Source organism: Callospermophilus lateralis, chromosome 11, assembly GCF_048772815.1.
Source record: "Callospermophilus lateralis isolate mCalLat2 chromosome 11, mCalLat2.hap1, whole genome shotgun sequence".
Classification (NCBI taxonomy): Eukaryota; Metazoa; Chordata; class Mammalia; order Rodentia; family Sciuridae; genus Callospermophilus; species Callospermophilus lateralis.
Genome location: NC_135315.1, coordinates 17,252,580 through 17,269,616, shown reverse-complemented (window position 1 = coordinate 17,269,616; position 17,037 = coordinate 17,252,580). Strand labels below are relative to the sequence as shown.

Genomic DNA, 17,037 nt, shown 5'->3' with positions numbered 1-17,037 from the left:
AATGTAAAAACCACGAAGGACACCAAAATAACCCACAGAAGAAATCTCACTGAGGGTTCTGGGGTGCACATCTCACAGGAAGGAGTGGTTCTAACAGAAACAGCCTTCTCTGTTCTGGTTTCTTGCTAAAATTTGTTTACGGCTCTGTTTTCCAAGATAAAATAAGCATAAAGCACAAGTATATAGGTTCTTACTGTTTATCAGCATTTTGGTATGCTAGTGATCTGTTTTTTCTTTTCAAATAACTGTACTAAATAAGAGATTTTTAAAACAAAAATCCTCCACCTCCTTTGGCTAGCTGTAATAAAACAGAGAGGTTTCTTTTTGGACCTCCTTCCTCTTCATAAGCGTCTGTTGGTGATTGATTGTTTTATATGAAATACTGTCTACGAACATTTTCAAGTATATTTACTCTTTATTGCATTCCTTCATTTGCATTAAACAATATAATATTTATCTTTTTCAATATAGTTTTGGACAGAACACAAAGACATTATCCTCATTTAACAAGAGACATAAGTTAATATAATGTGTTCTCGGGAGGAGGGAAGAGGCAAAATGGCAAACAGGTTGGGGATTCAGGACATGGGCCACCAGGGTTCACAAAATTCCACAATAAATCCACTGTCATAAAAGCCACAAAATGAGCCAGGGATGAAGACTCAAAACAAAAGTATACAGAGAACAAGATTTGGAGATGATTGGCCTTCTACTTGCCATACCCAAGTGCCACTGTGGCAACAAACTGGTCAGAAGTGGTGGCTTCTGACCACCTGTCCTCGTGTTTTAAGCAGCAGTGGGGAGAGTCGTGCTCCATATGTCTCATCACCATATGTGATAACCTAATTAAATTCCTTCCAACTCAGTGATAAGACAAGTCACCCTCAAAAGGACTCAACGAGTTCTTCCCTTTGGAAGAAGCGTGTAGAGGATGAGGGAAATGATCAGACGGGTGTTCAAGGGCTGAAGGGAGAGGGTGAGGACGTGGCTTATTTCTCTGGATAATAGTGTTTTATTTGCATGCTAGATAGTACAGATAATTTAAAATAAAGGAAGGACAAATTCTAAGTAAGTCATTAGGCTAAGGAAAAGAGAAAAGTGGTGATACTAATAAGCCTTTTATATTATCTTAAGGAATTGACCCACTTAGAGTTGGACACTAATTAGTGCTGAGAGGTTTGTAAATTACTTTATTTTAATAATTCCTTTCTGTTTAGGGGTGTACATTTTTCCATACATATCTTTCATAAGTTTTTAACAACATCTTCTGAGTGGTAATAATTAGCATATATCTTACCACAGAGCAAATTAATTATATCAAGGGGATGTCACAGCCACCACAGTGACAATTGGACTTTCTAATAAGAAAGATCTCCTGATTGCAACTTGAAAATATCTCTGAAAATGATTAAGAACAGCATCTTAGATATTCAAAGCCCTGTTTCTTCAGGCAATAATAACCAGTTCCATGGGAATACCTTTAACCAAATACCAATTACCGTTAGTGTAAGCGTAGGGGAGTTGTACAGAGTCCCAGAGAATCCACACCTCTGCTCACTGTTCTTGTTTTGCATGCAGAAAGTCGACCTTCTAACAAGGTCAAGTGTTGTCCTGCAACATTTGTTACCTTTACTAATAGTTTTCAGGTGGTGCAGAGCTTCAAATGTGTAGTGTGCACAAATACAGTACGGCTCCCACACAGACTCTGAGTAAGAAGGAACCACCTCAGCTCGGGGGAAGGTAAGCACAGCATCTTAAGTAGATTTACACTTTCCACAAAAACACCAGAATATCTCAATAAGCATGAAGAGGGGAGTGTTTTTGCACTAATCATGCAGTGAGCGCAGGTTGAAGGTAGAGAATGTTTCACTTAGTCCAGTATCTCCAGCAAGATGAGTGAAGATCCCAGGCCATCTTCACCTTGGTCATGTCCCTTGGTCACCGTGTGTTGCAAAGAGTCCATTTTCAATCAAAGTCAAGGGGGCTACTGCAAAAGAAACACCAAACACATACACATAAAAACAGATGAGCACCTGCAAAAAGCCATTCATAATGGAATCACTAGCAGCTTCTTAATGTTTTTGCTACATTTTCCACTATGCATTTGCTATAGAAGGACAACTGACAAAAGAAAATGATCACAACTCCATGCATTTAAAAACAGGTTCCAATAAATATGTACCATCAAGTTTTTCCCTGCATTGTGACAAGGTAGTTTTGCGAAGCAGGACAGGGAGAGCAAACCAACAGAACAACCAACCTCCTTGCTTGGTCTCTCATACCTACAACACAGTGAAGAATTCTAATAAATGAAAACAAAGTTATGTTGGAAAGAAACTGTCAAATTCATATGTACTGTATGCAACTCTTAAGTAGTTACTGGGATTTGACAGAGTGAAGTTTAGTCTGTAGTCTTAAGTGCTGTGTGTACTTACGCTCCTTCTTCTCTTAAGAGGGCCAAGAATTTTCTCACGCGGTATTCAGGATCCATCTAAATACATCAGAAGAAATAAAGAAGACAAGTTAATGGTGCCTTCTAACAACTATGCACTTACTTCATGCCAAGGAAATGCTTGGTTTCATACTTCCAGTAGCACTCTGCTGACTCACAGGAATGTGTCAACTGCTCCTCGACCACTGTTCTGATGCACAACAAAGCAGATTATATCATTTAGGAGAGTGGGATTTCCCAACATGGAGAATGGCTGAGTGCTGGATTCAAATGACCTGACCCAGGGTCATTCATGGTCACCTCAGCCAAGTGCTCTCTCAGCTGGCGCAGCATGGGGAGGCACAGCACACCTGTGAGGCATCATTGTGAACCAGACGGTGGTCAGTCCAGGCAGTTCAAATGACATCCAATTCCCAGGACTTCTCTAAGGCATAAAAGTCTCATTAGATAACCCAAATATGGCTTTTACCTCTATGTCAATCAACCATTGAGCTTTTCTTAGCCTCAGTGCCCTTGCACAGTTTCTTCTTTGCAATTAATGGAACAGTTGCACTACAACTAAAACAAGAATACCGCTGACTCTGATGCGCTCTCTGGGTAAGCTGTCTTTCAGGGACCTGGAATGTGTCATGGGTCTAAGGAAAGATGGCCGGGTTCTGATTCAGGTGTTGGTTCAGGTTGTTGCTATTAATTATCTCTCCTGGTTTTCATTTTATATTCATATGTATAGTAATTTGTTAAAATATATTTTATTCTTATTGGTCTATCAGAGATGTGAAGTTATCTAGATAACCATCATTAAAAACATCCTTTAATTCTTTAAGATGGATTTTTTATTGTAAGAAACACACCTCACTTTTAAAACATGTTCTAGGACAGAAGTCTATTCCCAGAAGGGAACTCCCTACCCTCCAGGAACGGTTTTCAAATGCTCAGTGCAGCTGTGGGCAAGTGTGCAATTGGATTCCCACCTCCAAACACTTAAAAAAAAATTCTCTTCTATCCCAGAAAAACATTGAACAGAAGTTTCAAATGTATCAAAGTTAAGAGGTCAGACTACAAAGGACTAAGAAAAAGTGTGAATAGCTAACAAAAGAAACATTTTTCCTCTTTGGGAATAGAATTACATATGAATCAATTGTCAAGTTCTTAAAAAAAATGGAACTAGCTGGAGCTCAGTTGTAGTCAGTACTTGCAGGTCTTTGCCCATTAAATATATTTAATATGTGTGAGCAACGACTTACTGACTTGCCTGTAGCTATGGAATTAAAAGTCAAGAGAAAGGGAGGAAAAAAGTAATCTAGATAAATGACTTTATTCCCTCAGGTGACATCCAGTCAGAGCAGATCCTCAGCACTGTGCAAGTTTTAACAGAATCATGCTCGGGGAACAGAGAGGGAACATGACTTACATTCTGCTAAACTACATGCCTCTTCACTGGGGCTCAGTCTCTCTAGGCAGATCTAAAGAGAAGTCACTCAGCTGCACAGAATCCATTTGACATGAAGGGGCTCAAACTTGGAGGCCTATGAAGTGTCAGTCGCTGAAGATTAGGCCTGAGTGCCCCACTCTCACTTTCTACCCCACGTACATAAGAAGCATTAACTTGATCACTGACCTCAGGCATCAAAGGAAGAGGAAGGGAAGGGGGCTGGGGCGAAAAACACACAGAGTTTCTTCTGTGCAATTATTGAAAAAAAAAAATAGAGTTGAAACTAGAAGAAGAAGAGGAGGAAGAAGAAGAGCAGAGCTGGCTTTCCGACAGGTTTGTCTTTTTTCAAGGAAAGTGCCAGTACACCTGTATGGGAACCTTTACCAGGAATAAGCCTCAGCAAAGAGCTTGGTCTGTGACTCTAATTTATTGCTCATAATGGAAAATAAATTAAAGTTTCAGTAGGCTGAACTTTAGGTTTCTAAAAACCACAAAAATATTATTTTAAACTAAGCTTATCACAAAGGATTAAAAAGTACGCACTTCATGTTTCCGATTTGTTGTTGCTCCAACGCCCCCCCCCCCCCCCCCCCCGCCCGTTACTGAGAAGCTGAACTCCTGCTCTGCCACCCACTCTCACACTGGTGGATGGGTAAGACCCCTCAGCAATGTGCCATGCCTACAGCATTCCACCCAGGACCGGAGATGGAATCATTCATTCATTAAAAGTTCACTGAGCACCCTACTCTGTGTTTAGCTCTGTTCCAGGGCTTTAGATAGTGCATCTGAACTCATTGAGCTTGGTAGGGAGAAACTGATCTAGTATGTCAGATGAGGGCCAGGAGACAGGATGGGCATGAAGCATGGAGTTCCAGAAAGAGTAAAGGTAAGTTGCCAATAGTTGTGAGAAAGTTCCAAAGAAGTTTCATCTGTTTCTGCCCAGGAAGCAGAATGGTGCTCAGTTTTCCATGAGATCCTAGATGCTTTAACCCTATAGTAGGTTTGCATGAAATTTCTAGGAGTCCAGTCAGGGAAAATTATACACAGCCCAAGTCTACTCTATGCAATGCAACCCACCTGTTCTTTACAGAAGTCTCCAAGGCCTCCTCTCATATACATGCAGTAACTTACTGATTTCTGATGACAACACATTCTTCCTCCATCACTAATTGGCTATGTGATTTTGACTAATTTGCTGACAACCTGAGTGATACACAGCTTTCTTAAAACAAGGGGGCAGCAGAGCAATTGCTATATTTTTGGTGGTGCTGGGGCTTGAACACAGGGCTTCATGCATGCCAGGAAAATACTCTACCACTGAGCCATATCCCCTGCCTAAAAATCATTCTTTGAAGTCCTTTCTAGTTCCAAGATCTAGTGATTCCTTAAATTAACAGCATGAATTCAGAAATAATATAAGAGAATTAGAACAAATGAATTAAAACCTTAGTGAAGGAAATATTAAAACCTCTTGGATCTGGTGCATGGTAATGCATGCCTGTAATCCCAGTGACTTGAGAAGTTGAGGTAGGAGGATCACAAGTTCGAAGTCAGCCTTGACAACCTAATGGGGCCCTAAGCAACTTAAGAGATCCTGTCTCAAAATAATAAATAAAAAGGGCTAGGGATTTATTTTAAAAATAAAAAATAATAAGTGGCTCAGAGGTAAAGCTGCCCTGGGTTCAATCACAATCTCAGAAACAACAAACAAATAAAAAACTCTAGGTGTATGGTGAACTTGTTTCTCTGGATCATGTGGAGGAAGCTCCTTACCTGCAAGGACATCTCGATCAACATCAGTAGCTTCTTGATTCCTATCCAGACTTTCTTCCCTTTGACTTGTTGTGCAATTGTGGTGCGTTCCTTATCCTTAAAATTGCCCAAAAGCTACAAAACAATAAACAACAATGAAGTCCCTCTAACATCAATAACATTAATTAATTCTCACATTCATCCTGAAAAGAACAGTGGTAGGAAACATCTGACTGAGTTAAGCTGATAGGATTCCCTCCTATTTTAAATCCAGTCTGACCTTCCTGAACCCATTAGGTACAAGCACAAAAGCAAAAGCTGGTATCTTAAACCCTGTTTGTCTTTGGATCTCCATTGTTACTCAGAGATATGTTTGCTGGGAAAAAATAGCTCCAATCCATAATAAATACAAGTTAAAATTTTTAGCATTCCTTTCTGGGAATAATCTGTATGTTGTCAAAGCAGACTAGATTTAATTCTCTTGCCCAGCCCTGCCACAAAAACTGCTCAAACAGGCAACCTGGAAACATTTGTCGTAAGGATGATTTTGTTGGGAGCACGCACGCACCATGGGTGGGGAAGGCTGTGAGAGCTTATGGCCTCCACCACTGCTCAGCAACTTGCTAAATCACCTTTTCCAACAGATCTCGTCAAGTCATCTGTGCACATTAATATTAACCAAAGGTTTACTGCAGCATGTATTTTTTTAAAAAACTAAAGACTTTATCATCCTCAAAAAAATTCAGAACATTTCCATATTATAAACTCATTAGGAAACTTTTTATTTCTGTAGCTTTTTTGAAGTTTTGAAGGCTTTAATTACTGTTCCAATTTACTAAATGCAAGGAAATGTGCTGATGGCCACTCTAAATAACCAGGTTTTATCTGCAATAATTACCTTACTCCCCACCTTACAGCTTCACCCATCCAAGTCCCTGGTCATGGACTCTGTATGCATTCTATGCCTGTGGGACGCAGAGTAACTCATTCCTACAGTGAGTGCTCTGCCTACCCTGAGGAATGGGGAATTAATGCCCTGACACTTATGTTCCTCTTCTTCCTCTAATTCCTGAGAATAACTGAAGGTACTATCTCAGGGTTCCATGTTCTAGGTTAAGTTAGAAACCAGACACCAGGTATTCTAGCTGTGTATCCCTCAGCATTATCTCCAGCCTCAACTCCTTTCTTATAAACAGAGTGCAACCCATTGACTCATTTTCACCTCCAAAGCTTCCAGCAGCTGCTCTCCAGTAGCAATGTTGGGCACGTGGATGGTGGTGCTGAAGGCATTAAGCATTTCCATTTCCTGAAGGACATCTTTGCGGCTAGTGGTCCCAATGATAAGAAGCTTTCGACCCTGAACACAGGAAGAAAATGTGTTGGAATGCACAGGTTAAGACTATTTAGGAAACTAGAGTACTAAAGAGTGAACAAAATGTGCAAAATCTATTTATTTAGTTGTGCAAGTGTGAGTGCTTTGGCCGGAAAAGAAAAGTTCCCTCATGAAAATCTGAAAAAAAGGTGTCTACAACATGATTCAAAAACAGCATCTAAACATCTTCTCATTCACAATAGTAAAACAATGGATAGTTAAATCAGAGAGACATGCAAACTGAACAGAAAGACACTGAAGTGGGTGTCTGAAATTCCTTCCTCAGAGACAAGATGGCACTATATGGTGGAAACTGGGGGAGAAAATGAATGAATAGAAAGTCGGTATCTGCAGTTGAACAAGGCTCTACTAGGTTTTCTAGAAGAAGCAGGGTATGACAGTTTACATGTGAGCAACACTTAACTGTGAAACGCAGAGACTAAGAGTTCTACATAATTGTCTCATTTAACATTTTTAAATCTCATTTTTATTTTACCAAGATTACGTGAAAAAAGTTTAAAAACCATGCCAGGCTTGTGCCACATTTCTGACTCCCCTCTCCAAGTCAATCATTTCCAGCTCCCCTAGCCTTTTTCTTGCATTTGCTCTCTTCTCTTTTGATAGCAAGGTCATAGTACTATTTTTAGATTTTTGTGAAATACCATTTCTTGATGCCTTATTGTGGGAGATGGGGCTTTTCCAGTTACTTGTGCACACTCCTCCCACTGCTTAAAAATATTGGGTAATTTGAAATTTTTTTTTTTTCCCCTCCTGGTGTCCATTGTCTTCATGGTTCAATCTGAAATGTTCACTCTGTACGTGTGCTGTACATATGTAGTTCTAGAACTTTCCTCCTTCCTCTGTGAGATCTCCTGTGTCCTAGACTTCCTTCTCTTCATTTATTTCCCTTTTTCTGAGGTGCAGATACCCAGAAAATTCCAGAGGAAAGTTGCATAAAAGGTAAAAGCGTAGACACTGCATTTCTGGAAGTTCTTTATTCTGCCCTTTTCTTTTCTTTTTCTGTTTCTACTTGAAAATCATATACCTTGAAATGGGTCTTTCTTTACTCATTTTGCTGGCACTAGATGAGCCCTTTCTCAAGTGGAAATTCTAATCATTCGGTTCGAGGAAATATCTTGGATGGTTTATTTTCTCTGTGACTCACCCTTCCCACTCTCCATTGGGAACCTCCACGAGTTGGATATTGACCCTCTAAGACAAATCTTCTAATTTTTTTTCTTTTTGTTTGTTTTTTACCTCTGGTTTTCATTTCTCTAATCTTTTTGGGGTTAACATTATCTTCTAATCTTTAAAATTCTTTCTTGTTTCCTGAAAGCTTTCCCTTTTAACTATACCCTATTATATTTCCTTCTTCTCTTTATTATTATTATTGTTTTGCAGTGCTGGGGATCTATGCCAGGCCATCCTGCATACCAGACATGCGCTCTACCGCTGAGACACACCCCCAGCTATTCATCCTATCCTATTTCCCAGGTACAGTATCTTATTTTAGGTCTCTGTGAATATTGTAGATTTTTTTTTTTTAAGTCTTCTTCTGTTCCCTGCTTTGTCTGTTTCCTCTGAGTTCCTGCTCCCCTACTTGTTTCCTGGAGGCTTTCCTCAAGCATCTGGTGATATCGGGCAACTGTTCAGTTAGGCTAATAACTGGAAGCTCTGTGTTTGAGGGCCTCACTCCAGGAAGGTCAGGAAGACTTGGTTGATTATTGTGGTTCTCTCAATGATCAGTATGTATACATTTTTCCCAGAGAAGAGTATTCCAGTCTCCTTTCTGAGGGCCACAAAGCCTAGATATCAGCATGCTGGAAGTCGATGGGGCCAGGGGTTTGAGAACCTCGCCATTTAATATGGAGACTGCCACTTAATCCTATTTGCTGTATACTGTCTCTTCAGATCAATTCTCATTTAGTCTTCCTGTAATCACACAAATTAAGTACCAGGACAATTCCCGTTTCACTGATGAAGCTATTAGTCTTGAAGATATAAGTGATTTGTTCAAGGTCATATAATTAATAAATGAAGGAGCCATAAATAGATACCAGATCAAATTGTATGCTTCTGCTCTTCATGAAGAAAAACACATTTTAAAAGGTTTGCTTAGAAAATGGAAGATAAGTAAGTATTAAACTTATATGAATTATACTGTTCTTTCTTCTTCTTTTTCTTCTTCTTCTTTGAGTAGGGACTTGAACCCAGGGCCCCCTTCATGTGCAGCAAATGTTCTGCCATGGAGCTGTACATCCTATTTATTTCATGAGTACAATATCTCATTATAGATTTCTGTTATTATTTTTTTTAAAAAAATTATAATATATGTGGATTTATGGTACATACTCAGTCCATATATTAAACCCATTTGTGGATCTTAGAAACTCAGGACATTAATATTAATGTGCTAGTAGGGAAAGACCTTAAGAAACCAAAGAGCAGATGCCAAATAACTTGTTTGGGTTTGTGAACATTACCTCATTAGCTGTCAATAAGGCATGCTACCCTTTCTCAATGTATTTGCTTATCTATGCAAGGACAGAACAGGGTACCACCACGAACAAACCTATAAGAAACCCAGTCAGGGTTCTCTGGTACAATCAGCCATTGGTATAATAGATGACTGCAAAGATTCTGAGATGGAAGTGGTCTGTGAAATATACAGATTAAAGGCTAAGCATTAACAATATTCAACCAGCTAAAAATCAAATGCTTAAAAACAAACATTTACCAAGTTCCTAGATGAGAATGGAATGACTATATAGAGGGAGACAGATACAAAAGGAAACCACAATGCAGTACACAAAGGCACAGTGTCATGTGCACTGATGTCAGGCAGAGGGAAGAAACGTGTGGCAGAGAAAAGTGGCTTTCTCTGGAGGAGCTAGGACCTGGATTAAAATGATGAGTGGGCTGATTAGGAAGAGGAAGGGGAAGGACATTCCAAGCCCAAAGAGGCAGAAATATAGACACTGGGGTGATTACAAACATGTAAAGACATGTACATTTCTACTGTAGCAACATAAAAATGGTGGCTATTTTTTTTACTCAAAAGTTGTTTGTTTTTTTTTATTTTTTGTTTTGTTTTGTTATCGGGAATTGAATTCAGGGGCATTTGATTGCTGAGCCACATCCCCACTCCTTTTTTATATTTTATTTAGAGACAGGGTCTCACTGAGTTGCTTAGTGCCTGGCTTTGAAATTGAAATCCTCTTGCCTTAGCCTTCTGAGCCACTGGGATTATAGGTGTGCACCACCATATGGAGCAAAAGTTTTGGTTTTTTTTCTTTTCTTTTTTTTTTTTAATACTAAACTGTAATGGCAAGCTTGGCAACACATCCCTGAAGGCTAACAGGTAATAAATGTACCATGTGCTGGTATATTCTCATTTCAAAAATAGTAATAATAATAATTATTATTTGAGATAAAGGGGATTGAACCCAGGGCTTTGCACATGCTAGGCAAGTGCCCTACCCCTGAGTTACATTCCCAGCCCTTTTTATTTTATTTGGTATTGAAGACTGAACCCAGGATGCTTACTACTAGCTACATCCCCAGTACTTTCTTTCTTTTCTTTTCTTTTTTTTTTTTTTTTTTGAGACAGGGCCTCCCTAAGTTGCTGAGGCTGGCCTCAAACTTGCAATTCTCCTGCCTCAGCCTCCAGATTGCAGGCACGTACCACTGTGCCTGGCTTATTATTATTTTTTGAGATGGGGTCTCTGTGTTGCTGGGCTGTTCTCAAACTTCAGGACTCAAGTGATCTTCTCACCTCAGCCTCATTACAATTAAAAATAGATACTTCTCTTTTCCCTTAGGTTTTTAACACCTCACAGTTCTAATTCAAACTCCCTCATCTTGTTCTCTCTGGCAGAGGACAATGTATGGCCCTTAGGAAGAATCTTCTTGCTCATTACAAAAGCTGAAACTTTCTCTCACAGTAGTAACAGTGACTACACTCTTTATAGTGTTGAAAGATTGGGAAATGCACAGCAATTTATAATGGAGACGCTAATTTATGTTTTGCTTTTCTTCTTGTTTAACAAGACTGCAAACACTGCAAAGAGGTCACGACCCAGGCAAGTTCAGGCCTTGACTTACAAAGCATCATCTTTAAGAAAACACCGAAAAACATTACTGAATAATTAAGTTGTGCTGGGTCATTTTGTATATTAATTAGTGGTAACGCTCAGATGGAAGCTTTCTCATGAAGAAGCTGCTTTGAATGCACTCATGCTAACAAATGCCACTGGATAATGTGACAGGAAAAGCCAGCAATGGGGGTGCAGCTCTAAACGGGGCTCGACCTAAGATGGGAGATTCATCTTGTTTATGTGTGGCTACTGGTCTTAAGTCCACAGTGCCCAAACATGCCCCTGATGGAAAGAACAGCAGTGATAACCCATTTTTGGGGGAAAAAAAAAAAAAAAGTCTCACCCAACATACTCATTATTGAGATTAGCTAGTCCTGATGCTGTAAAGAAACGACCTCAGTAAAATGACTATCTGCCAATCGGATTATGATAAACATTGTTCCAAGGTTAAATAAGTATTAGTTAACTAATTCTCAGTTCCATATGAATTAACTCAGGTGAAAACATTACCATGAAAAAGGCAGGACTCAGTTAGGTGTTGATCCTTCAAAAAAAAAAACAAAAAAACTCACTTCTTTACAGGATGAAGAATGAGCAACATCTAAGCCTTTTGCCACACAAAGGACTAACCAGATAATCCACACCCTTTCAGAGGTCTTGCCCATTGATTGGCCCCAATAAACTGATTTGTAACAAAAGTTCATGTGGAAGAAAGCTCCCCCCTCCAAATAAAAATACCACCAATATAATACCACAGTGAAATGGAAGGGCTGATTTCAACCTATGAACAAAAGTAAAGTCAGTTATGCAGAAAAGAAAGGCACATTCAATGCTGAGCAAGTGTAATACACCCTTGGTAAGAAGAATTAGCTGAACAATTGGAAACCCTGAAGTGGATTAAGAAGCGAGTTTAAAAGTGCAACTCAAAACTGCTGTATGCCGTGGGCCTTAAACTTTGTGTTCTGATTATTAGAATCTGATGTTTTTGAAAACGAGAGTGAAAAATGACAGACTGCTAAGAATTTGTAAATGAGAGTGAAAAATGACAGAATGCTAAGAATTTGTAAATGAGAGTGAAAAATGACAGAATGCTAAGAATTTGTAAACTTAGTAAAAGATAGAATTGACATTAGTTGATCGAACCATTAGCGAAAGTTTCCTCTTTTTTAGGTACTTATGGAATTAAAAGATTTGGTGGGTACCTTCAAAGTATTTATCATTTAGCTAGGAAAATGTGTAAGTATTCAGTAGCCACTACCAAGGAACATATCAGCAAAATGCAAAACCATAATGGCTGCGGGGACACAGCCACTGGGAGTTTCCTGGAGTAGGGTTATCTAGGAAGAGTCCTGTAGTGGTGCAGAGCCGCTGGCAAGGGGAGGAGCTGGCAAGGCCCTCTAGGAGAAGGCCAAGTCCCTAAAGCTACTAAATCCCAGGTGGGTGGTGCAAACAGCTGAGCTAGAGCACCAGGGGCGGAAAGCCAAGTCTTTTTGGAAAAATAAGAAGGGGGCAGCCAACAAAAGGAAGACCCAGAACACTTAACTAAGGAAGGAGATTTAATATAAAAACCAACAGGAAATCAAAGAAAGTCCTTGAGGAGGAAGAACTGTGATGGAGAGAGAAGCCCGGCAGCTGCCTGCAGGAGGGCCCCCTTCTCCTGGCCTGGGAGGAAGCTACTGCCTGATGCCGCACCAGTTCTGGCACCAGTTCTGAGTGAGCATCCCCAGGAAGGATGCTGCACCTTTAAAGCAACATCTTACACAAATGAAGTCCTTTTAATGCAAGCCTAGGGAGGGGAGAAAGCAATGGGGGAGAGACAAGTCCCCTGATAAACAGGGGGCTTGGTGCAGTGGAAGAAGTGCAGGCCCCATCATTCACAGTGTGTGATTGGGGTTAAGTTAACTTCTTATCCTCTGTTCCCTCCTCAGCCCCAAAAATGGAGTTTAACAACTCCTACTCTGAGCTAGAGCACGAGGTGAAGGATGTTGGGGAGGGGGCTCTTTGCCATAACTGTCAGAATAGGCAAGAATGAAAAGCAGCGAAAGTTGACAGGGATGGTCTTGAAAGAATCCTGAAAAATCACCCTCTGTCTAGGGTATTAAGATCCAAAATGTGAGGTCAGGTGAGTGAGTAACAGGAGCCCTGAGAATTCTCTTCCGGAGAATGGAGCAAGTGATATGCAAAGCACTTTTGCCAGAGGGCAAAGGTTTGCCCTGTGCTGGAAGACAGACCTCCAACCTTCAGCCTATTAAGGGCGATGGTGAGACTCAGGAGAGACCTGCAGCCTCCGGTTAAATGCTGGGTAGGAAGGAGTCATGGCAGTGGGGGTCTGGGGGGCCTCCCTAAGCAACTTCTGGGGAGAAATGAGTTCAGAGCAACAGCCAGAAGAAAGATCTTCTGGCAAAAGGTACTTCCACCCACCATTTATTCTGGCTTTAGCCTTGCAATGGGAATTTCTTATATGCATTTTTTTAGTTTGTATCATTTACTATGGAGACTTTTAGAAATACTCTGGCTGACCATAATGCTTCACTGCATTTATTTACATGCCTGAATCTAGTTTCTAGTCAGTCTCCTTCCTGAGGGTGGGAGCCTCACCTCATTCCGTGGTGTCCTTGCTGTACTCAGCTCAGTGCACCTGATGCAAAAGGTACGGCATGGTTCGTTGTGCCTGGAATGCTCTTCGCTTCCATGTCCACATGCGCACTTCCCCCAGTCAAGGACCTGCTTAAGGTCAGCTTTTCTGAAGACCTACTCAACATTGTCCCCATTCAAAACTGCAGCCCCTACCCTTTCTCTCCCTTTGTCCTGTTCTTTCCCCCAAGTTAAGAATCACCTTTTTGTATATTATGTACTTGACTCACTCCCTGTATTTATTGTAATTTCCTGCAGGTCTTCCTTCAGGAGGCCGGGGCTTAGGTCTGGTTTTACTGATATGTTCAGGGCGTGCACTGGGCCTTGTACAAAGTGCAAAGTTAATAAGTATGTGTTGAGTGAGTGATGATCCCAGTGTAGGTTTCGAGGTAGGAGATCACTCCTTCATTGTTATATTCTTTCTTCTGGCCCTAGAAAAATGTACATTATACCAAGTGTTCAAAAGGAAAACATTTACCATTTCAGAGAGCCTACATCTCTGAACCCCAAGCGTCGAATGTTATGATAGCAATAAGTTTTAAAGAAACTACTCTAGAATGAATGGCATGTGTGCTTCATTTACCACATAAATTGATGTTTCATTTACCATATAAATTGATGCAGAAGGCTGTTATATCCCTCTCTTTTGACTAGCTATTGATTGCATAATACAGTCTTCTCCAACAGAGGGAAGGGAAGATTCATGGGAAACTATTAATTTAAGCTAATGAAATAAGTATTATTAAGTGTCTTCTACAATTCTCGTTTTCCCTAAACCAAGGGAAAAGATTGACTAACGTTAAGAACAACCCAGAGGGGAGTGAGGTGTAGCTCAGTGGTAGAGCACTAGCCTAGTGTGCATGAGGCCTTGGGTTGTATTCCCAGCATCACAAAAAACCAGCTGTGGGAACTATGAGGGAGAAATGAGGCTTCTCTGCATGTCTTGCCTACATTTTTCATTTCTTGCTCAAATGTCTGTAGCTGCTGCTGCTGTTTCTTCTTTTTATGGAGTTAAATGTTTCAGTTGAATACCAAAGGAAGGATGTTTCAAATAAATCATGCTACAACTAGGCAGACAACTACACTTAAACTCTCCATTAGATTTTACCCTGAAGCAAATTCTTAGTCTAACTCTTTGCAACCATCCTCCTGGTGCTGCAAGGAGAGCAGAGGAGAAAAAGAAGGGGAATTTGTGGTGCAGATGGGATATGAAATGAGAAACTTAACCTCAAATAATCTTAAACAATTACTATAGGCAGAGTGGATTACTCTGTGATATTAAAGAACATTGAGTACCAATTTATGAAAAAGACTGAACCATCAGACTTTACACTTGGGACAGTTCTTAATGATTGCCTTATTTTTCCCTTTTGTCCCTTTCCTCTCTCCCTCATCTTCTCATTTTGTAGTTGAGGAACCAGGGGTGAGAAGTGAAGGGATCTGAGGCTCTTACATCAGGTGAGGAGATGAAACTAGAGTTCAAGCCTTGCTAGTATTTTCACTGTTTCTATGTCCATTGTTTTCATCTGCATAGCATAAGTTAGTTAATTTTTGCACTGCTGAGAATCAAATCTAGGGCCTCAGGCAAGCTAGGCAAGTGTTCTATCATGTGTAATTTTAGACTCATATCAGCAATGGCTGGTCTGTCTGCCCCCCTCCCCCTTTCTTTTTTTTTTTTCTGGTTCCAGAGATTGAACCTAGGTGCACTTAACCACTGAGCCTCATCCCCAACCCTTTTTTTATATTTTATTTTGAGTAGGTCTTGCTGAGTTGCTTAGGGCCTTTCTAAATTGCTGAGGCTGGCTTTGAACTTGCCATCCACCTGTCTCAGCCTCTCGAGCCACTGGGATTACGGGTGTGTGCCACTGTGCCCCGCCTGATCTCTTAATTATGAGTTTGGGAGATGTATCACTGAAAATGATGACTTTTGAGCTCTAAGGAGAAAAGGCTAAATAGGTTAAAAAATTAAAATTGTATGACCACACCATAGTCTTCTTAATGTGGAAAGGACCAGTTTTGTTAAGTGCTTTTTCTCACCAGAAACTTAGTTAAGATGACCACAGATTAGTCAACCAGCCCAAACTCTCTAATCCACAGACTGTTCCTACCTATCTCAGCTTTTAGCTTGGTATGCCCTGAATTAGCTCTGATTGCTCTAATCAGGTCACTATTCTTTCTAATTTATTATTTCTATCTCTGTGATTTTTATCCACAGCATTTCTCTTTATTACAAAATCTTCCAAGAGTTTTCTACCAATGTGCAATTATTTCATCAAAACTTGCCTTCTTTCCACACTCTGTCCTCATTTAACCCTACACAACCCACCGTACTCCTTTGGTCCCAACCTTTCAGAACATGGATTCAATGTGCCAGTGATAATACTGTTATCAGGGGATCAACTTACTAAACAATTTCAACTATCCAGAACACAGACAAAAAAATAAGAAAAAGTAAAGCCCTCTTAAGGCTGAAAGATCTAATGTGAGGTTCAGGTAGCTTTACTCAGTGACTTGTCCATTAGGCACAGTGTCTAGGCCCATAAGACTTCACAGGGCCCACAAAACACTTTAATTTCTCTTAAAATCAGAAGCGCAGAAAAATCCAAAATCTTTACGTTGAAGATGTTTTACTATAGTAATACATTAATATTTATATCAATAGAAAATGTCATTTAAAATATTTTTCATGGGGGCTGGGGATGTGGCTCAAGTGGTAATGCGCTTGCCTGGCATGCGTGGGGCACTGGGTTCGATCCTCAGCACCACATAAAATAAAAATAAAGATGTTGGGTCCACCAAAAACTGAAAAATAAATATTAAAAAATTCTGTCTCTCTCTCTCTCTCTCTTAAAAAAAATAAATATCCTTTTCTTTGGAAAAAAAATATTTTTCATGGACAAAGGGGCCCACGAAAATCACAATGTAGCCTGTTCATATAGCAGCCCTTGGTTCTTATCACTGTAGAAATGGCACATGTGTCCTGGTGGCTGCCCTTCTTAGTTCATGTACATGGAAGCAGCAAATTAGAAGAGGGAATTGTCATGGGCAGGCAGACTGACACACTCACATGGATTCTGTAGTAAGAGCTGATAGCAAGATCATTAAAAAAGAAAAACGGGGGCTGGGATTGTGACTCAGTGGTAGAGCACTTGCCTAGCACATGTGAGGCACTGGGTTCAATCCTCAGCACCACATAAAAATAAATAAATAAATAAATAACATACAAAAAACTGAAATACAGGGTCTCCCTAACAACTGCCATGGCACAGTCTATCCATTCCAAGTCCTTACTGGGTGC

At 40.2% G+C, this 17,037-nt stretch overlaps 1 protein-coding gene across 1 annotated transcript in view; it reads right to left on the bottom strand.

Moving 5' to 3' along the window:
* Positions 1–1,163: 1,163 nt before the first annotated feature.
* The window catches only part of Nsf (N-ethylmaleimide sensitive factor, vesicle fusing ATPase), a 146,411-nt gene continuing 130,537 nt past the window's right edge, over positions 1,164–17,037 (bottom strand). Inside the window, exons 18-21 of the mRNA XM_076870409.1 lie at positions 6,859–6,993; positions 5,658–5,771; positions 2,436–2,491; positions 1,164–1,987 (exon numbers count right to left, since the gene is read on the bottom strand). Of these exons, the coding sequence (XP_076726524.1) occupies positions 1,966–1,987; positions 2,436–2,491; positions 5,658–5,771; positions 6,859–6,993 (327 nt within the window). The 3' untranslated portion in view covers positions 1,164–1,965. The remainder of the gene's footprint in view (positions 1,988–2,435; positions 2,492–5,657; positions 5,772–6,858; positions 6,994–17,037) is intronic.